This window comes from Cydia pomonella, chromosome 11 (assembly GCF_033807575.1).
Source record: "Cydia pomonella isolate Wapato2018A chromosome 11, ilCydPomo1, whole genome shotgun sequence".
NCBI classification, from domain to species: domain Eukaryota; kingdom Metazoa; phylum Arthropoda; class Insecta; order Lepidoptera; family Tortricidae; genus Cydia; species Cydia pomonella.
The window spans coordinates 7,463,757-7,486,832 of record NC_084713.1 but is presented as its reverse complement, the minus strand read 5'-3'; the positions used below and the strand labels follow the sequence as shown (position 1 = coordinate 7,486,832).

Here is a 23,076-nt window from a genome sequence, read left to right as displayed (position 1 = left end):
AAGTGACTTAAAATACGTATTCTAATCATTAACGGCACGTTACAAAAGTACACGAATTAATAAATTATTAATGTAAGGTTTTCGATTTTTATTGAAGATGAGTATTTCTTATTTACTTAAATAAATGTAGGTATAATATATAAACTTTATTTTTTAATAATTATAGCTTTTTTAGTAAAAATACCTGTGTGATATATACATATGTTAATTTTGTAAGCGTTTCGTCAAAATAATGCGGAATTAATTCAAATTTTGTATTAAAAATATTGTAAACAACACAAATGTTACACGTCGTAAAAGATCAAAAGACTAATATATATTTTTAGAGTTATTAAGTTACAGCAAAAATATGGCGGTGAAAACTCACCATTGAAGAAAGGTCCCAGTCTAATTAGCTACTCTCAGCAGAAGTTTGCAACGATTGGACGATAAGTACTTACCTAACTTCCAAGTTAGGATACCGAACCGGTAGGATGTAGAGTTCTGTAAACATGTACTCGTATAGGGTTTCCCTCTCAATCGGTATATTATTAAGATTAAATAATAAAAATTGGTTATAGTATGAATTATCTCAAATGTTCTAAAAGAGAATCAAGAAGAATTTGTCGTCGCAATTTCCGTCGATAACACATTATTCCTAGGGCTCCTGATATCCGTGATACACGCCGATCCGTAGCTACGGGTTCTTAAGCCCGGCGGTACTAAGATCACGAATTTCACGAACACGGCAAGGTACGTACCTCGTACCTGCGTTCGCGACCGGATTCACGTGACACGCCGTGACCGTGACACGCCATGATACGTAGCCCGTACCTGCGTTCGTGCGCGGAGCTTCGGGCTCGGCTCCGTTGGATAGGTACTTATCGCACGTCTCGTAGGTTCGACACGCCCGGGAGAAAAATAAATAAAGTATTATTGAATTGAGTTACCACTTAGTATATTGAATACGGGACGTACATCGGACAAACATTTACGTGTGAATTAAACTTAAATTGTATTTTTGCATCGATTTGAATATAATGGTTATATCTAAATAATTTATGGGGTTATTCTGTTTTTTGTATAACCAGCTATTGATTTTAGTCAAACCTGCTCGTTGCATTGCACTAATCTAAATATGAGGTGTAAAACTCCCTGTTAGTATCATTATAAAATTATGAACTTAAGCAACGCTGTGCTACTGGTTGTCATTATTAAATCAAGGCTACTATCAAAGAATATAACGTAGCCTAAATATAAACAAGGCAATCCTAATCCAAAGAAACAAAAGGGTAAATTTCTGCAAATTCTTGGTAGGTATGATAAAGATAATACAGGTAAACAAATTCAACAAAAACACATGTACGGGGCCACGGAAAAAAAAGTACGCAGCTGCAGTACTTATCAGTTTCGGACTTTCGGCACATTAAAGAGTACTGTTTTGTTTCTAGATTGAAGGTAATAATGACATATTATTGTTAGAGTGTTTTATTGTATGACTAACAAGCTAAGCCAACATACCGGGTTTTTTTGTAGATAATAAGTGCAGTTGCACGTGCAGACAAAGATAATAAGATTTGCGAGCGACTTATTAAAATGAAACAAACAATATACATAAGTAGCTGTGGGCTTTACCTTTTGTTCGTGAAGTTGAAAGAAGTGACCGCGATGTTTTGTTTTACAAATTCGTGGTATTTTTTATTTAATCTGGAGGGGGCAGTTTAGAATTTTGAACTCACATTCATTGTCATTAGTTACTCCTGACATCACAGTTGGTCTTCAAGTTTTAATTTAGCCGTGAATTTAAAGTTATTTTTGTTGTTGTTTCGTTTTTTTTTTTGTTATTTTTAGTGTATGATTAGTGTTACTCTAATGGTGTGTTTAAACTATTAACAATGAAGAGAAGTTGGGTGTGGAGATATGCCACCAGAGTCGGAGATACAGCTTTATGTACCTTGTGCAATGATCGCACAAATAAAATAATGAGTTTTCCTGATGTCGTATTATTTGTCGTATTTTAGCAACCCGTTTATTAAAGTAGCTATTCATTGTAATCAATGTTTGGTTCTTTTCATTTATTACTCATTAATATTTAAAAGGCCTTACTATTGGAAATAAATTTTAATTCAAAAGTAATGAAACGGAATTAGAGCTATGAATAAAAAACTCACGATACATTTTTATTCGTAGCTCTTAGAGACCGCATCGTATCTTCACTCAACGTCGCGGGCGGACCGAACCGGCGTGTTCTTAAGATACGTGAAGCCGTGATCACGCCTACACGGATTTACACGGATTCACGTACCCTAATTTCACGTAGCCGAATGTCACGTGCGGAACGGACCATAAAACCGTTGCCGTGAAACACGAAACCGGGCGCACGGCTACGGGTTCACGAATCACGGACACGACCGCGAGCCCTAATTATTCCTAGCGTTTTTCTTGAAAATTTTGTCTGTTTCCACGCGTAGCCTCCAACGTGGAATTTAAATGTAAGTCACGTGTAAGCAAGTTTAAATAATTTACATATTCCTTGTTCGCAAACGACATAATTGCGTGTTCTTAATGACTACAATTAAGGGTTCTCTACACTAGCAGCTCATTAACAACGATTAATTTTGTCTGAACACGTTACTCTCTCTCTCTCGTTTGAATTAAATAAACGTTTGATAATATTTGGGCGATAACATAATATAATACATGTAATTGAAGTATATTACTTACGTAAGAATAAGTAAATTACGTATGAATGATGTAACTGCCGAATTGGAACAATACAAAAGATGTAACAGCGATACGATACCGATCTTTCAATGTCAAAAGTGACGTTTTAAAAGGCGAAATAAAATTACATTTCAAATAGGTATACATTTCAATGTTTTAGAAGTTTCAGAGGTGTACAGTGAAATATTTGTATTTTTTGATTAAGTTACTTTTTATGTTTTTTTATTTACATACATAAGCTTGAGTGATCGTACATATTTGTAGCATAAAATAACCCTGCCCTGAATTTCATATTGGTGTAATAAATTAATAATGGTTTAAAATAACAAAGACATTAAGAAATTATTTAGAGTAGAATTATCGTGTTATCATCAAAGGAATATTGAAGTGAATTAATTACCTAATCATAGATCATCATTTTTCTTTTTGGAAATCTAGCAACAACATCAACAAAATTCCATGAAACAAAAAGACAGTTTATTTTGAAATTTAATTTATCAAAACAGTTTTTTGTATACGAACTTATTTAAACCAGAAATTCTTAAGGCTTCTTAGTTAATTGCTTTGCTTGTCTTCAACCCTTTCGCGGGGCGTTCGAAATTCAAAATATTTGCTCAATTGCGTCTGATAAACGGTGAAGGTCAGAATGTCGGATGAACGGGGCAAAGCTAACAAGAAGTCCAAGTTTTGTTTTTGCACGTGAAACGACTGATATATTTTCAAGGCAACGGCAAATGACGATCATATTATATTTTTGACATGTGAAGCGCTAATCTGATTTTAAATATGTTAAGAGGGAATGTACAGCCAGGACATTGGGAGGGAACAAAAGATATAGCGTGCCGTGCGATAGTTGTGACGAAAGATGTGGCCATCGCGGTGGTTTTGACGTTTAACCTCAATAACTCTGAAAATATACTTCTGTTTACAATTTTTTCATCACACTTGCTCAAAAAATATCTTATTTCATGCAGGTGTACTGAAGGAAAAAGGCCTATATTGTTGTACTTGACGACCGGTTTGGCCTAGTGGGTAGTGACCCTGCCTACAAAGCTGATGGTCCCGGTCCCGGGTTCAAATCCTGGTAAGGCCATTTATTCGTGTGATGAGCATGTATATTTGTTCCTGAGTCATGGGTGTTTTCTATGTATTTAAGTATTTATAAATATTTATATATTATATATATCGGTGTCTAAGTACCCTCAACACAAGCCTTATTGAGCTTACTGTGGGACTTAGTCAATTTGTGTAATAATGTCCTATAATATTTATTATTATTATTACCCTGCAGCAATGTGATATAGCCGAAGGACGATATTTATTATTATTTATTATATTGTTCCCGCAGGAGTTATGCATTGTGAAAAAAAGCTATATCTCCCTAGGGAGTTATAGCTTTTTCTTTTAATTCTGTCACTAATTCATACGAACCATGTAAGTTTACTTTTAAAATAATGACGTTTACAATTTAATATTTTTGTTTATGTTTAAAATGATTTAATTCGATTAATTGCCGTTTGATTATTTGCCGTAAACAGCCGTTTAAAATATTTTTACATAATTTCCAATCGTGGCTGAATGCCGAATAGGTCTAGGCCTTCGATACCTAACCTGTCAAGAAAATACAAAATGGAGGACGAATGTTTGATATGTCACCGTATTTAATAATTATTTCGCTTAAAAACTAGTTTTTCCTTCACAAGTGTGATGAAAAACATTGTGTGTAACTCCGGGGGTAAGAATATTGCAAACTCGGGTCTTTAATTCCCTCCAGCCTGCAGCTGTCGGGAATTACCACCCTCGCATCCAAAATTTCACTTACCCCCCTCGTTGCACAATGTACTTACTATTCTCGTCACGTCCTTCGGCTATATCACATTGCTGTGGTATGCAGGGTAACAATATGCAACTGAAAATAAATGAAAGTTAGTCATGTTTTCGTGATTTTTTTCTATCGAGCCAACTTTGACCTTTTAAGGTTTTGATTAGAGTCTGCCCTTGCAAATATTAGTGCAAGATACGTTATAAGGAATATCTACCCTCATCGGTTATTTATTTGTAATAAGAAATAAATTATAGATAATTTTCACATTGACACATTGCAAATAAATAGGTTGCATTATTAAACATTTTACTGTTAGATTATATATATATAAATCTTTCATTCGATATAATAATCGATTTTATTTAAAATAAAAATTGTCCGTACGCAATTTTACTAGGCAACCAAAGTGCCAATGTAAATATTATCTATCATTTATTTCTTATCGCAAATAAATAACAGATGATGGTAGATATAGTGATGATGATATTCCTTATAACGTATCTTAGACCATAATATAGTCTAGTTCCCGTGTGATATTTCCATGGCATTTGCCATTGTAAAAATGTTTAGGAATTCAATATAAGTAAAAACTACAATGTTATGTTCGCCCCTTCTTAAGGTTTTGATATTGATGCTCGCGCTGATTGGTGTGACGAGTCGCAGTACTCGCAGTTTCGTATCATAGCAATTTCACAACTTTAACTTATATTAAAATCAGGATATCGCTTTTGATCTAAAAAAAATTAAATATTTCTATAAAAGAATTTCTAAAATCATAAAGTTATCATTTATCTATTTCGCAACATTTTTAGTTTTTTACCAAAGAACATTATAATAGACTGAATTCAAGATTTCTTTGTTTGTTAGCAAAAAATCTTAATGGTTTTTATCTTTATTATAGCCGAAATCTGAGATGATGAAACTTAAATCTATAAACTTATTCTTTGACAATTTTATTGACCTAGTTGGAAATACGACTTTTCATTATAACTGGCATTTTTTTCTATTCCATTAAATTAATGAAAGGATATTATAGGAGATTCCATTAGAGTCGAATTACCTAACGTTATTAATTAATTCTTCAAAAATTGTTAATTTTTAGGTCAGACTATGAAATATCGTCAGATAAATTTTGGCAAGTTGTATAAGCAGTGTGCGAAGAAAATTATCCAATATTTGCCCTGTTTACGTAATTAAGTTGTTATGTACGCAGTTAACCGTGGCGTGGCGGGTGCGACCCACCGGATATCCGGGAAGAGTGTATCGGATCGGACTGGGTCTTCGGAAATAGGAAACTGATAAGAGTTGTGATTAGAAAAACTATCAAGTTAGAGTTTAACTTATATTCTGAAATTGTTATAAGCGAAACCCATTTCTTTATTTCAGTAACGGTTATCTCCTGTTTTTTTTAAATTCAATTACTGCTTTATTTTTATTACGAAAAGCTTTTAATCTATCCTGACATTGGCGGTACCCAGGTTAATATGATCTCTTGATCTCTCCACGTCCATATTTCATTTGACCCTTACGTTCGACAGGGCACTTTAAATAGTTACCTGGAGTTTAATTATTTCAAAAATATGACTATACTGATTTGATGTTAGTCTTAGCCTAATAATATATGTTGGTGCAAATGAAATGCATCATGTTTTAATACACCCCTCTTAGCCTCTTGAACTATAAAATTTTAAAAACCTGCGAACATGCGTATCCGTATTTTAACTTTGTTTTAGCAAATACATTTGTTGGGCTCCTGCTAAAATAAATTACATACAATGTAAAATACGGGCCGTAAATAGCCCAACTACCCTGCAAATTTATTCACCAATCAAGTTGAAATATGTCGGGGAAGAGGCATTAGGCGGCTTCAGACTGACCACCCCGAAATAACTAGACAAGCCTAGTCTAGAAATACATTTTTACCGACCTTTTCCACAAACTAGTAAGTCAACTTTCCAAACTAACTTAGAATTTTGATATTTATTGATACCTAGATCATATTCTTATATGGGCGCGCATAGTTGAGCAGATGGATCAAAAACTTTTAGTATGAGTTAAGGTTTTCCCTATATACTAAAATAAATGGAATTTCACCCATTTTCTTGCCGAAACCTTATTGGCCTTATGTTCAAACCTTTTACTTCTTAAAAGCACCTCCTCAGGAAAGTCACCCGTTTCCCCTGAAGGTTTTCGGGCAGGTTATATTTTGAAAATCTACTCGATTCACTGGACCACAAATCTGTAAATGATCTTTAAGGTACCAATATTCAAGATATAAATTAGGCATGTTCAGGTGACGCTCTTATATAGAGACTTATGGTTTATTAACATTAAATCTATAACGTTATACGAAATGTGTTGCGTTTGTTGGGCTTGGGCTACGCATACATTAAGTACACACGCACATTTTGCATAATCATGACGGAGCGACGACGCACGGCGCCGATCGCTCAATTAGCCTTCGGCTATTAGCCCACCATTTGTCAATAAACTGAATTAGCGAGCTAATCGAGCCGACTACCGGATTAACAGCAGGTTATCTAATAGACAAACAGTTTATGTAAATGCTTAAGTAGGTACTCGTACCTTTAACCAAATAATATTTTGAGCACACAAAATGAACCAACTTCACACAGTTGCAGGAACATAAATATGGCTTCTTCTAACTTAAAAGTTATTACGAGTAATTGTAGAAGAAAAAATCGTGCCCCCATGCTTGACAGAAAACTAGATGGCACTATATTATGGCACCATATGCCCATATGTTTTTTTTTGATACTACGTCGGTGGCAAACAAGCATACGACCCGCCTGATGTAAGCAGTCTCCGTAGCTTATGTACGCCAGCAACTCCAGAGGAGTTACATGCGCGTTGCCGAGCCTAACACTCCGCACCCCGCACCCTCGTTGAGCTCTGGCAACCTTACTCACCGACAAGAACATAACACTATGTGGCGATGGCGCCTAACTCAAATTTTTAAGGTCAACTTTTGACCATTAGAGTTGCCGCATAATGTATCCGTACAGCGCGATCTTCATTCGCTGTGAATTTCGAAATACAAGTTTGTCTTGGATGGTTATACTTTGTATACTTACAATGAATCTTAGGTTCTAACTTTACTAATCCTATTCGATTGTCGCGTTAATGCTTTGACATTAATTTAATACAGTATTTAGTAATAGTTTACTTAAATCACTCGAAGTAATTTCGGAAAGTTTAGCTCTTTATTACTGTCGAGCCGATCCCTACATATATTATATTCCTTTCAAATTATTACAGAATTTGCAAACTTTCTTATACCTACCTGTGTGTTTCAGTAAACAAGTAAAGTTTCGGCAACCCTCGAAATATTTCACAATATACGTATAACTAAAAGTGAGATAAGCTTCTAAAATAAATGGAATTGCGATTTGATATTAATGGAATATCCATTTAGTAAATTCAAGACGCAAAGTAGCAATCCAAATCCGATTTTTGCCCTGTGAGGAATTATATTTTATCATAATACACCGAGCTCCCAGTCCCAGGTATATACAGTTTATTCTTTCCTTTCTTTCTTTTCAAACCTTAGCCATATTTTGCAATGTCTATATTTGTGTCTAAGTAATTTTTATTATGTAGGTATGTAACCAATTCCGAAATAACGAAAAATTATTTTCAGAATCATATATTTCAGCTAAGGCTAAGGGGGCCTAATATTTGTCTATATTAGGATTCTTACAGCTGTGTTGTGGGGATTACTCATACAATATTATGTAATTGTTGTATTTTTTTACAAGCTTTTTATGCTGACTTTTAGGCAAAGATCCACAATAGTAGCTTGTTAACCAAGGGCTGAAAGGCACTCATTTCTGCCGAGGTAGTTTTTCTCACTGCGTTCTAGTGCCAATAGTCTGAGGATGAAATGATGCCTTTCACCCGAGTTAAACACTCTACTTTTCATTCCGAAAACCAGGAAAGTACCTAAAACATTTAAACATGATTAAGTGTAATTTTTATAGCATTTCTTGAGGGTACTTTCAACTAACCATTTAGGTAAAAGTATCGTTATTTTATGAAATGGGGAGTTAAACATCAGAATGGAAATTGTATAACAAATCTATTTAAAACCAAATTTAAATTGCTTATCGTAAAAACATGAAAAAATCATACTTGGAAAATAAATTCCTCTAGTGCAGAAACGTATCACTTTGCGCATTTTTTAGAACCACAATGACCCTCTTTCAGAACATGAGAAATGAAAAAATACTATTTCGATTTCCGTACTACTATGCGAGTTTTCTCACGATGTTTTCTTTACCTAAATTAGATCTATTTTATAACATCTAATGATATTTTAGTGTTCGGTGTTCAGATATAAAGAAAACTGCACAGTCATTTTTGGATTTCGATACGTCATGGTCGCCACGTGATAGACGGACATTACTAAACTATAAGGATTACGTTTTGGCCAATTTAGCTACGGAACCGTAACAATGATGGACTATAGTCACTGTAGCAAACATAGTATGTCGAATAATATATATTAGGTACCTAGTAAACTTCACACGGCCCCTTTGAGCCTTTTAATATAGCAGTCATATTGCGAAATCAAGTTTCCTCCGATAGGAGATGAATAGAGTAGTCATATTAGAAGCGAGGTAGGGTCCGGCACGTGTGTTCAGCCCTGAGGGACTTTCTATGATATAAATAAATTAGATGTTTTTAAAATTCCATAGTCCGAAAATAGTTATATTAGATTTAATTTTGTTAAATATTGAAGTTTTTCATTATAATTTAGCCAATCTCTTACCTTACTAGAGAATGAACTGGTGTAAGTACATTTAAAAATCTAATAATTGTACCAGGAGCAGTTTGATGTGATATGTCATTGTTCATGTCACATGTAAAGTGTAGTGTAAGACAAATTCGATTTTTGTAAATTAAGTACCAAGATGACGCTGTCCGACTTCGTACAAAACGATAACTCTGGATGTCAAAAGTGACGCTTTAGACAATTTGGTTACAATACGATTTTTTTTTTTACTCTTTCTTACACCTTTTTGCAATCAATTCTTTGATGTCACATTGGATTGCCTCGGCCTGCTGTCACTAGCTCGAAATAGTCCCTTATCAAACCTTGTCAGGTCAGTCTGATGGTTCTCTGGCAGATCCTCCGACAATCTATCTAGCTCCTGATGTTGTCAAATGAAGGGATGAAGATAGACGCAAATGGTTTCGAATGTTACGAATACGATATATTAGTACGATAAAGTAGTAAAAAAGCAGTGCGAGTCGGACTCGCCCATGAAGGGTTCCTTTATGACGTATTAAAAAAAACTACTTAAACTATAGATCTCGTTCAACATTTTACCACTTTGGACACACATTTTACCACTTTGGTAGTGTCTCTCGCGCAAACTATTCACTTTAGAAAAAAATTATATTAGGAACCTAAATATCATATTTGAAGACCTATCCATAGATACCCCACACGTATGGGTTTGACGAAAAAAATTTTTTTTTTAATTTTATGACGTATTAAAAAAACCTACTCACTAGATCTCGTTCAAAACAATTTTCGTTAGAAGTTTGCATCGTAATGTATATCATATATTTTTTTTAGATTTTTCATTCTGTTATTTTAGAAGTTACAGGGGGGGGGGCACACTTTTTTTTACTTTGGGAGGTTCTCTCGCGCAAACTATTCAGTTTAGGAAAAAATGATATTAGAAACCTTAATATCATTTTTGAAGACCTATCCATAGATACCCCACATGTATGGGTATGTTGAAAAAAAAATTTTTTTTTTAATTTCATGACGTATTAAAAAAAACTACTTACTAGATCTCGTTCAAACCAATTTTCGGTGGAAGTTTACATGGCAATGTATATCATATATTTTTTTTAGATTTTTCATTCTGTTATTTTAGAAGTTACGGGGGGGGGGGACACACTTTTTTTTACTTTGGGAGGTTCTCTCGCGCAAACTATTCAGTTTAGAAAAAAATGATATTAGAAACCTTAATATCATTTTTGAAGACCTATCCATAGATACCCCACATGTATGGGTATGTTGAAAAAAAAATTTTTTTTTTAATTTCATGACGTATTAAAAAAAACTACTTACTAGATCTCGTTCAAACCAATTTTCGGTGGAAGTTTACATGGCAATGTATATCATATATTTTTTTTTGATTTTTCATTCTGTTATTTTAGAAGTTACGGGGGGGGGGACACACATTTTACCACTTTGGAAGTGTCTCTCGCGCAAACTATTCATTTTAGAAAAAAATGATATTAGAAACCTCAATATCATTTTTGAAGACCTATCCATAGATACCCCACACGTATGGGTTTGATGAAAAAAGATTTTTTGAGTTTTAGTTCTAAGTATGGGGAACCCCCAAAATTTATTGTTTTTTTTCTATTTTTGTGTGAAAATCTTAATGCGGTTCATAGAATACATCCACTTACTAAGTTTGAACAGTACAGCTCTTATAGTTTCGGAAAAAAGTGGCTGTGACAGAATCGGACAGACAGACGGACATGACGAATCTATAAGGGTTCCGTTTTTTGCCATTTGGCTACGGAACCCTAAAAACTATCCCGCGTGCTCTGGGCTTTCCATTTAAAGCTTTTAGGCTGATCTGATCAAATAAGAATAAAGTATATTCTAAGATCAGCCCTTTTTAACGTATACGTGGGTACGTACCTAAAGTTCAATCCTTATTCCGGTTTAAAGCGGTTATACAAGGCTATAGATTTTATTATTAGATTTTTATGCGTGTAATGTATGAGTAATTGTATTTCAAGTACTCTATATACATTTCTACATAAGCCCGCTTACAAACGCAGGACTAAAAAGATTTACTTTTCCTCCGCCGTCATTTATTTAATAAGTCGTATCGAGCTCGTGCCGACTCCAAAATGGGGTATAAATCCATCTCGATGGCAGATAATCTTGTTATGTAAGCGTCAATTGAGTTGCAAATTCGAGAGCAAAGGCCCTTTGATTCCATCAGAGCACGAGCGCTGTATTTATTGACGAATAAGGGCAGTACGATTAAGTCGGATTTGCATTGGTATAGTTAAGGATTACTCTCGCTACTCTGCGCCGAGCTGTGCCCGACATACATTCGAGCCAGTTATGTAAAATAATATTTGTAACTAGCCTAACGTACACACTAATATCAGAATGACATCTAAATGCATTTCGCTCGTAGGTACTTGTCCAATACATGTGTATTGGAGCACTAAAACTAAGATATATCATTCTGATGTCAATGTACGCTCGAATTGGCCTGTTACTTGGTCAATGGTTAGGTTTTGTTCGGATACGTACGGGTTAACATTTTGGACTCGTCATAAATGTTAATAAATAACCGGGATTTATTCTAGTTACCTAGTCCAGCTTTCTGTGTTATTTAATAAGACGCCGACAAAGTTTTAACAAATATGCGCCAAACTTTTTAGTATATTTATATTCTTAATGTAAAACGCAAATCATCGCCGTGGCAGCTTATTCGTTTATATTTGAAGGGTAAATTGTGTATTACTTGTGAAATATATAACACTTACCTACATGTGACGCACAATCTAAATTCCATAATGCTACAGTTTACCTATTACATATACGTAAGTCCTACACAGGTGTTCAGAACTACGAACTAAACTCGAATCGAAGCGACGCAACATTGCACTGATGCCCGAGGCCTGAGGCGTAGCCAGGGGCGGCACATTGGAAAGTTGAGGAACATCCCGAGTCTTGAGTTTCACAAAATCGATGTCATTCTGAGATAGACCTGTAGCAGTGCAATATTTCATCATACATTTTCTGTGGTGCTCTCAAAAGGATGTAAACTACAACGTATACTAAGCTTCAAAGATAAGAATTACCCTGCGAAGTTTCTTCTATTTAGTATAACGAAGTATGAAATGTGATTTACGAAATACAACCATGAATATTTTGCTTTACAATTACAATCTTGGGTTAAATATAAAAAATGGCTTTATAGTGATATCCTTTTTTTTAGCAAGGTTAGTTTATGGTATGTGTGACGAATTTATTATGTAAAGGACTAACACATTTTATTTTATGGTTATTGCTTTTGTCGTTTGCATCTTTCCTGTAGACATCGTAAAGTTAAGAAAACCCTATATTTTTAAAACATCTAAACCAAGGCAGTCCACAAAATTCAAATAATGTCATGTCATGTGTTCACAATAAATGTAAATAATTATTATAAATATTAATCTTACACAAATTGGCTAAGTCCCACAGTAAGCTCGAGAAGGCTTGTGTTGTAGGTACTCAGACAACGATATGTAGGTACATATAATATACAAATGTTTAAGTACATAGAAAACAACCATGACTCAGGAACAAATATCTGTACTCGTCACACAAATGAATTCCCTTACCAGGATTCGGACCTGATGGTCCTGCCATTGGTTTCATAGGCAGGGTCACTATCCACTAGGCCAGACTAGTCGTCAATGTATTGCATACGGTATATCTCCATATCTTATGCTTAACTATCAACTGGTATATCTTATTTACCTTAGATGCAATAGTACCTGAATAGCAGCATCCTTTTGGATCCCTAAGCGATCTCACGTGACCTAATTGTTTTAGCTACCTGATAGGCTTCTTAACGACATCGACCACCGCCTGGAAATGGGACGGTAATTCGCAAAGGGCTTACTGATAACTTCGTTACAAGACGGCTAGTATAATTCTGACCTCTGATTACACATATTTAATACGAATCTAAGGTCAAACTATTTTTGTTTTTTTTTATACTACGTCGGTGGCAAACAAGCATACGGCCCGCCTGATGGTAAGCAGTTTCCGTAGCCTATGTACGCCTGGAACTCCAGAGGAGTTACATGCGCGTTGCCGACCCTAAACCCCTCTTCCCCTTGTTGAGCTCTGGCAACCTTACTCACCGGCAGGAACACAACACTATGAATAGGGTCTAGTGTTATTTGGCTTCGGTTTTCTGTAAGGTGGAGGTACTTCCCCAGTTGGGCTCTGCTCTAGATCTGGAATAACATCCGCTGTGCTGTGCCCTACCACACAAAGCGAGATGACATTCACAATACCCATACCTCCCTTTTGGACGTAGTTTAAGGACGTACCCGGGTCCGAATCTATTCGTCACAGCAGTCAAACAGTTTTGAGAAAAGATATGCTGGACCTTTTGACGACCAGTCTGGCCTAGTGGGTAGTGACTCTGCCTATGAAGCCGATGGTCCAGGGTTCGAATCCCGGTAAGGGCATTTATTTGCTAACTTAGCTTGATGTAACTACAGCCCTCGCGGAGACGAAAAATAGATTTTGAATATTTACATTTACAGTCTCACATAATCGGCAAATATGCTTTTATACATATTACGGCTTTTATTATTTGCTTAATGGCTCAGGCTGCTACTTTAAATCCATATTTTCTCTAATGACGTGACATTGAGTACTGAATTCTGGCAGTCTTAAAAGCAAATAGTCATACTCAATGAGCGGAATTCTTCATAGCAAAAATCAAACTGTCAGAGGGATTGACCTAACTGTTTTATCGACTTATCGATGTTACGGAATAATATCGCATTAGGTATCCATAATCAACTTAAAAGATTATTCTGTAACATTTGACCTCTTTGATAAGCAACTTGCATCTCCGTATTAAAGTAAATCATATCAGCGTCACATATGTCATTTATGTCACTTGAGTTTTCATGAGTGATTTCCGTGCCGTGTTACTAAAATGGTTAATCCTAAAAGAAAACAATAAAAAAATGGATACAGAAAGATTCTTATTTCAGTTTCAAAGAAGATTCTTCCACAATATATTGCTCTAAATGTTACGTTCTTTTACATCATAAAAGTATTTTCTGTTTTATTCTTTACTATTATACCAAAATACAGTGGCGGTCAGCTAATTAGGGACACCGTTAATTTGTTTGTATGTATATCCAAAAGCCTTTTTTTTTTTTTTTATAACGATAGGCAAGCGTTTGACCACGATCTCACCTGATGGTAAGTGATGATGCGGTCTACGGTGGAGCACGCTTACCTATGAGATACCTATTTACCCTAGCCTTGAAGAGACCCAGATTGTACTCATGCGGAAACACAGACTCGGGCAGGGCATTCCACTCCTTGGCAGTTCGCATAAGAAATGTTGAAGCAAAACGCTTCGTGCGTATTTGTGGAATACCTACCATGAAGCGATGCCGGAGTGCCGATTGTCTGGTAGTCCGATGGTGAAATGGGGACGGAGGAATAAGGTTGTGCAGTTCCTCGGCACACTCTCCGAAATGTATCCTGTAAAAGATCGTTAGGCTGGCAACCTTGCGACGATGCTCTAGACTTTGGAGTCGAGCATTCGTCAGATCGTCATCATTAATGATTCTCTTGGCTCTCCTCTCAACTGACTCGAGCGCCTCAAGCTGGTATTTTGCTGAACCATCCCACAGATGCGAACAGTATTCCACACACGATCGCACTTGTGCTAGGTAAAGGTCGAGCAGTTGCCTAGGTGTAAAATACTGCCTCACCTTGTTGAGGATGCCCAGCTTTTTTGCTGCTAACTGTGCTTTCGACTCGATGTGCGGGCCGAAGTTGAGTTTCGAAGTCAGCGAGATTCCGAGAAGCTCAAGATGGTCGGTTATCGGAAGGGATACATTTCGGAAAGTAGGAGTCAGATGGAATGGACTCCGTTTGGCGGAGATAAGACACGCCTGGGTCTTACTAGCATTGAACGAGACCAAATTGGCTTCACCCCAATCAGAGACTGCCTTTAGTGACACGTTCATGCGTTCGACCATTGCCTCCCTGAGCGACTGTATTTGGACTCCACTAGCTCGTGAATTGGGTATGTAGCTTTCAACAACCGTAGTGTCATCTGCATTCATTGCCTGATTTCATTACTTTAACTTTGTTTCGTTAAGTGACAAATATTTATCGATAAGTCGATAAAACAGTTAGGTCAATCCCTCTGACAGTTTGATTTTTGCTATAAAGAATTCCGCTCATCCAAATATTAGCAAAAAGCATATCTTTGTTAATTTTAAAATAGCTTTTTTCTAATCTTCGACTGTAATGGTTGAATTATGATTACGTATACCAAACTGTAATTGGTACTTTTCATGTATGGGGTCCCAACTCGACTATAATATTCTGAAGCAAACGCTGTAGTGAACTATAATGAAATTTAACAATCACGTGGCAGTCCAGTGGCAAAGACACCAACGCGCGATTATTTCATGAGTAGTTGATGTCTTTTGCGCTACTGAGATACTTACCTAAATTTATTTAATTATTTAGGTTTTAGAGTAGAAAAAGTTTTATTTTAGATGACTCTTAAAATAGTTGTACACTGTGCAACGAAAAGTGAAATTTTAAAAAAGTGAAATTTTAACGAAAAGTGAAAAACTGGTAAGTGAAATTTTGGAAGCGAGGGTGGTAATTAAAGACCCAAGTTTGTAATTATTCTTACCCCCGGAGTTACACACACACACAATGTTTTTCATCACACTTGTGAAGGAAAAACTATATTTTAAGCGGAATTATTCTTAACCCTTAAATGCATAGTGTTGCCAAATGTCTACAAAGCATTAGACAGCTCACAGATTTTTAAAATCAAATTTAAATTTAATCATAATTTTTAGTCATGTATTATTAATTTGATCGTAAATTAATACACTTTCAGATGTTTTATTCAAATCTGCGCAGTATTTAAGTTTTAAAAAATTACATTAGTTTCAAGATGAAATGGCGAATAATCTGGAAAATTTGTGATTTTTAGTATGCGAATTATGCGTTTTTTTCGGGGTTTGCAATTATTTTATATTTAAAATCATTATCATAGTTGTATCACAAATAGTGTACCTTTCTGGTAGTAGTAAGATTTTTCATATATCTCTTACTAAAAATTATATATTTACATAAATATGATTTAGCCTATGTAAATTCTAATACTGATATACTGTATAGTCAGTGAATCAGTAGACAATTAAGTAACACAGACAGTTAAGTACGGGTCAAATGCGGAGAAATATCAAATATCGTCCGCCATATTATCATATGTTGACAGGTTAGGCAACATACCTATTCGGCATTCAGCCACGATTGAAAATTATATAAAAAAAATTAAACGGCTATTAAAAGGCTATTTTAAAGTTGACTGGTAGAGAATGCCTTTTGGCATTAAGTCCGCCTTTTTGTACGATAAGTTTTCTTTGCAATAAAGTTTAAATAAATAAAATAATCAAATTAAATATATTTCAACATAAAAAAACATATTGAATTACTAACGGCAGTATTTTTAAAGTAAAACTCATTCACTCACGCTACTTCGTTTGTATGAATTAGTGACATAATTTAAAAAATGTTATAACACCCTAGGGAGTTTTCACAATCCATAACTCCCACGGGAACAATAAAGGCATTTGTCCTTCAGTACACCTGCATGGAGATCTTTTTCGAGCAAGTGTAATGAAAAAACTATTGTACACTATTATACTCAGTATTGTATACTGAGCAAGCTTCGTTGCCTAAATAAGATACTCGACTGAAAAGCTCTCTATTATATCACGATTGTATAAAATACTATTTGCAAACGCTGTCCCGCGAACTGATAACACAACGGCCGAATTCACCGGGAGGCTGATTTTGTTTTAACAATTTGATAAGGTCCCCATCTTATTTTGATATGGCTTTAACCGTGAGCACGGCATTAGCGACTTAGGCTGTTTGATGCTAACGCTACGTCACATAAGGCATTTGGCTCGCAGTTATTGAGGCGCGTGGGATGCCTATTAACCCAACTCAAGGTGTTATCAAAATGAAATGAAAACCATATCAAATAGTTATAACAGAATTGGCCTCCTGGAGGGCCGTCTCGCTCGCGCTAGTACATATACGGACAAGTGCGAGCGAAACACACGCACGCGCGTATGATAGCAAAATGACATCAGTAAGATATAATTTTGATATCAAAATGCAAGTTTGAATAGGCCTCCGGTTATGATACGTTCCGAGTTCGATAACGAGGTATAACTATTATTGGATTTTCCGACCGCCTTTGCCAACGATTTCGCTATGTTGTACAACTTCTGTAGTATTTTTATATACTAGGCTCGGATGTAGTAAACGTTAAATGTAAACAATTACGAACGACGTGCCAAGTCTAATTCACAGATACCTACAGGGTGGTCCAAAAATATGTGAACAAATAATTTTGGGAAATATTTTTCTTACTTACCTACAGGTATTTTATAAAATGTCATCATTCCTTAATTTTTTGAACATAAAGAACTCTACGAGTATCTATCATACGCCTGCAGCTCGACTACAATGTCTAATATTCGAACAACCTGCACAATGGCTGATTAATGGTACAGGCATTGTTGTCAGGAACCCCGCTAGTTCGTTAGTCTAAGATAGCTTTATTAAGGAATGATTATGTTTAAATATGAACAATTAGAAAGTTAATCTACTTGTGGCAGCGCGGTGTCAATATTTGGAGTACATTTCACTATACATACGTATTGTGAATCTGTTTATGTTTTTTTCACTGGTTGTAGGTGGGAACGATAAAGATTATTTATCTACTTTTAATAACAAAAAAAAATCGGGTATCAATCCATAGTTGTTATTGACATTTACATTTAACTTATAAAATAGTGTTAGTGGAATAACAAACTAATTTTAACCTACATATTTATTTCATGTAATGAAACTTTGCACATACTATGACATGTGGTATATCTATGTCTGTAATTATTTATTATATTTTATTCAGATAACATAAGATACAATATACATTAACATGGAGACGGTAAACTTTTGCTAACTCTTACATCAAGTTATGTTCCAAAATTTTTGCGGTTGTTAATTACACCAATTAATATTCCATTAAAAAAGAAGACAAATCCTTATTGTAACGTTTTTATGATCATTTTTACCCACTTTTCTTTTTTTTATCAGCATCCATTAAATCAATTAAGGGATAACTTCATCTAATTCTGGCTAATTCCTCGCCAACGCTCAGGGAGGCTTCTGAAAAATTATGCAAATGGAAGGTTAAATGAAGCGTAAAGAGGGGCTACCGGCTACGTAACTTTCTAAATACATTACTTTTGTATTGTACCAGAGGCAATACATTATAAATAGAGACTTGCGACTTGCAGTATCAAAAAATCACGTTATTTAAATTTTAAGATATGATGATTATCCGTATGAAAGAGGGCTCAAATTTATAAATCTCTTCGAGTGGCAATGTCCACAGCAATAATGATGAAAAAATCGATTTATATTGATGTCATTATTACTGTGTATCATCAATGGCATCATCAATTGTCAGTAAATTGAAATATGATTGACATAAGGATAAGAATGCATATGTGTCGAAGTCTAAGTTATATGCCATCTATTTTAGAGATGTTACTAATATCAACGTGCAAACATCATTTGAGTAATCCTGAAAACTATGAAATTTCAGAAATAGGTAAAATTAAATATCAGCAACCGGTAGGTACAATTAAAATAGCAAATCTAAATTATTTTTTGAAATAATAAGGTCCAAGAATTATGGAGATAATTATAATTTATGTAAATAAAGCTACTAGTAACCTTACTTATAAAGTAAAACTAATTCAAATCGAAATTTTAAATTGTAATAGCTCTAAAATCGGCAAGAACAATGTAAGAGTTTTATTTCAATGTGACAGTTGCCTCGTAACTTAAAACAGCACGGAACAAAAGAGAAATTCCACGTTAAAAGCTAAATAAACTGCTCCCATTTCCCAAGCCAACTGTACAATAAGTCAGGCGTTGACAGCCGTAACCGATTTGCGAAATATAGTCGACTCTCTAATGTAAAGTGACGTTCCTTCGAACAAAAATGACACTTTTGGCACTGACATATCCAATCCATATCGTATCTTAGACCTAATATTTGACGTAGGTATCTTAAAAGTTCAATCGGGCCGCTATTCGCATTTTTTTTTCATGGTTGGATTAGCTAGGGTTCCTGCTCGAGAATTCTTGAGGAGAGAAATCTCGAGAAATTTGTCCTTAGTCGAGACGGGGAAAAAACTCTATGCCTCGGGAACTCGAGAAATAGATTTCTTGTGATAAGTGATAAGTAAAAAGAAAACACGCGTATAACTCGTGATACGTGTTTTCATTACCTATGTAAAATGCATGAACACAAAAGTGACGTTCGGATTTTATAAAACTGCGCGTCTGACACCTTAAAGCGCCGTGAGTTCAGGTCGCAAGTAGCTGAGCACTGAGCGGACTGACGTGCGTGCCCGGGATTGCGGATACCATTGTTATTGAATCATTCTTTTTGGTCCATTTTAACAAAAAAACTAGGGGAGACAGGGGCAAAGTGCCGGCGGTAAGTTGTTCCGATGAGATTAGGAACGTAAAGGAGCGATTCGTATGATATTTGTCGCAAAAAGTTAGGATTATATCAATGCAGGAGCCGTTCGTGCTTTGCATTATGGTAGAATAGTAGTTACGGAAAAAAAACGGCACGACGTACCCCACGAAATGATATATTTTTACTTTTATTTTATTACCGATTAATAGTACACGAAAAATAATCACTCACTCACTCACTCTTTTAGCGTGTGGGATACGGGATTTTAATTTTTGACGGATAAGTTAGTGTTTGAATCGACGGAACAACCCGCCCCATAACGGGGTTAATGTACCGTCGCAACCGATCTCATAAAAATATGCTGGCAAGAACACTGTTTAACGATGAACAAAACAATATAACTTTTCAGAAACGCAAATAATCATTCCTTAAAATAGCGCAAGCCACAACACAATCTCATCACACTGTTTTCATACCTGAATTTTGTATTTTATAAAGCTAGCCCCGCCCTCCCCTTATGAATGAGTTTGATCAAAAATAAAATACTTATCGCATTTTTAGAAGTAAATTTCTTGTGCCTATGTGTCTAAATATGTCACAAAAACTATTATTGTTTGTGACATATTTTTAATGGTGCGTGTTCGTGATTTTTTTCTATTGAGCGAGAGTTGCTTAATCAGGCTTTAAATCGATGAAGTTACAAGAGAAAAGCCTCAAAATTGTTATTCATATTTCTTGGTATCCTGTTATCATATTTGAAAAAAAAAGCTACGTTTCTTCAAAAAATCTACTGGCTGAACCCACGGCACCTCAGAAAAAGCTCATTTCAGCTCGTTTCAGCCGGATGGATGACTGCTTCACTTGTTATACTCGTATTTGAGTAGATTTTTATAGTGAGAAAGTTAAAATTAATTTACAGTACATATGGTGCTACTTTATAGCACTAGTGCGAAAATTAGCATATTACGTTACTGTGTCGACCATTTAAAGGGCCATATGTACTGTAAAACGTTGTACGATACATGTGCGAATAGGCAATTCGCAACTCGTGTCGATTTAAAACACTCCCTTCGGTCGTGTTTTAATTTATCACCACTCGTTTCGGATTTCCTATTTTTCGCACTTGTATCGTAATGTATTATTATTCAAGCATCATAATATTACAAAACAGATGTTTTGTTATTTACATAGTGTTTAGGGTACGGGAATGACTTTGTGTATTTATTAGTACATTACGACACAAGTACGAAAAGAAGGAAATTCGCAACTAGTGGCGATAAATTAAAACACGACCGAAAGAAGAGTTTCAAATAGACACTAGATGCGAATAACCTTTACGCACGTGTATTGTACAAAATAGTACATAATAGCACTTTAAATTTTTGACATACGCACACGTATAGTGCTACGCACTAGGGCGGTAAAGTATCATCATATGTACTGTACACTTTATTTTATTGTAAAATAGTTACCAAACTATGAATTAAAAATTGGAAGTAAGCTTCAAATGTACTTAGAAGTAGTTTCTGTTTTTACAGTTTTTACCAATTTTTGGTACCCGAAATGGATGTGATTATTTTATACTTTTGGTTATTATATTACACCATTGTTTTACGCAGTACACTATACTGTACATGTATGTTCCCCTTGTCAGACCCAAAATTCAATTTAATTCCAAGCCTAAATAAAAACGTTTATAAGTAAAACAACTCAAACTCGGTAAAACAACGGAGTAAATCCATTCGGCCAGAGATGAATCTGCAAATTTTACAACCCTCAAACAAATTGAAATTGATTTGGAATTGGACTTTATAAGTTTTTTTTTACGAATTTGAGATGTCTGCCATTGGAATAGGATTTAAAATAACTTGCAGGCTGTCTTCTATGTCGTGGTGAAGTTATTTTGCGATATTGGTCCGATGTTACTGTAAAACGAAAAATAAGTACCTACTGGAGACAGCTGAACTCAAAGGTAAATGGGTACACGCATTTTGTAGCTGAGAATTTATTTGATTGATATCTTAATCCAAAATAAATTTTCCGAAACATGGTGATTCTTAGACGTCACATAGAGTTGTAATTACATAAGTGCCTGAGCGCGAGGCGATAACCAAGTTTTTTTTATAAGTAGACAAATAATTTAATTATAATAATATACATTTATTTGTTTCAGGTGTAAACGATGCGTCTTGTGATGCCGGGGTGTATAACGGACATACGCGTGAGGCCATGGATGCGCGTGTTGACCCTGGCGCTCCTTATGGCCCTGTACCTAACAAGTGGTAAGTTGCGTGTGACATTCCGTAGAAGGTAGGTACCTACTTGGTGTAAACGACGTCTAGTGATTGGGGTGTATAACGGAGAGTCCTTGGATGCGCTTGTTGACCTTAGCGCTCCTTATGGCCCTGTACCTCACAAGTGGTAAGTTGCGTGTGACATTCCGTAGAAGGTAGGGACTTGGTGTAAACGACGTCTAGTGATTGGGATTTACAACGGAGAGTCCTTGGATGCGCTTGTTGACCCTAGCGCTCCTTATGGCCCTGTACCTCACGAGTGGTAAGTTGCGTGTGACATTCCGTAGAAGGTAGGGACTTGGTGTAAACGACGTCTAGTGATTGGGGTGTATAACGGATATACGCGTAAGTCCTTGGATGCGCGTGTTGACCCTAGCGCTCCTTATGGCCCTGTACCTCACGAGTGGTAAGTTGCGTGTGACATTCTGTAGAAGGTAGAGACTTGGTGTAAACGACGTCTAGTGATCGGGGTGTATAACGGATATACGCGTGAGGCCTTGGATGAGCGTATTAATCTTAGGGCTCCTTAATATCGCCCTGTACCGAACTAGTGGTAAGTAGCATGTGGGACATTATCTTGAAAGGAATATAATTTCCAGTTTCTTATACTTATAATTTTTATTTATAGGTAAAACAAGTAAAAAATAATTAAGTTTATTTTACCTAATACGCAAAATGCTGAATTTTGCCATTAAGTAAGCTTAATGGTACAATTCAGCATTTTTTACCTATAATTATATATATTCATATAAAAGGAATTCAGTTCAAATAACTAAAATCATTTGAAGTTGGTTCTTGCTAAACACAACCTCCTGGTTGAATTAGGGAGATTTTCCGTCCAATCTAGAAGTTTTTCTTTCACTTAAATATTTGGGTTTTTTTT

The 23,076-nt window shown here is 35.5% G+C and overlaps 1 protein-coding gene across 1 annotated transcript in view; it reads left to right on the top strand.

The window, feature by feature from the left end:
• Nucleotides 1-23,076, top strand: part of LOC133522741 (potassium channel subfamily K member 1-like) — an 89,082-nt gene that overhangs the window by 39,945 nt on the left and 26,061 nt on the right. The window contains exon 2 of the mRNA XM_061858172.1: nt 22,073-22,181. Coding sequence (XP_061714156.1) covers nt 22,082-22,181 — 100 coding nt within the window. The 5' untranslated portion in view covers nt 22,073-22,081. The remainder of the gene's footprint in view (nt 1-22,072; nt 22,182-23,076) is intronic.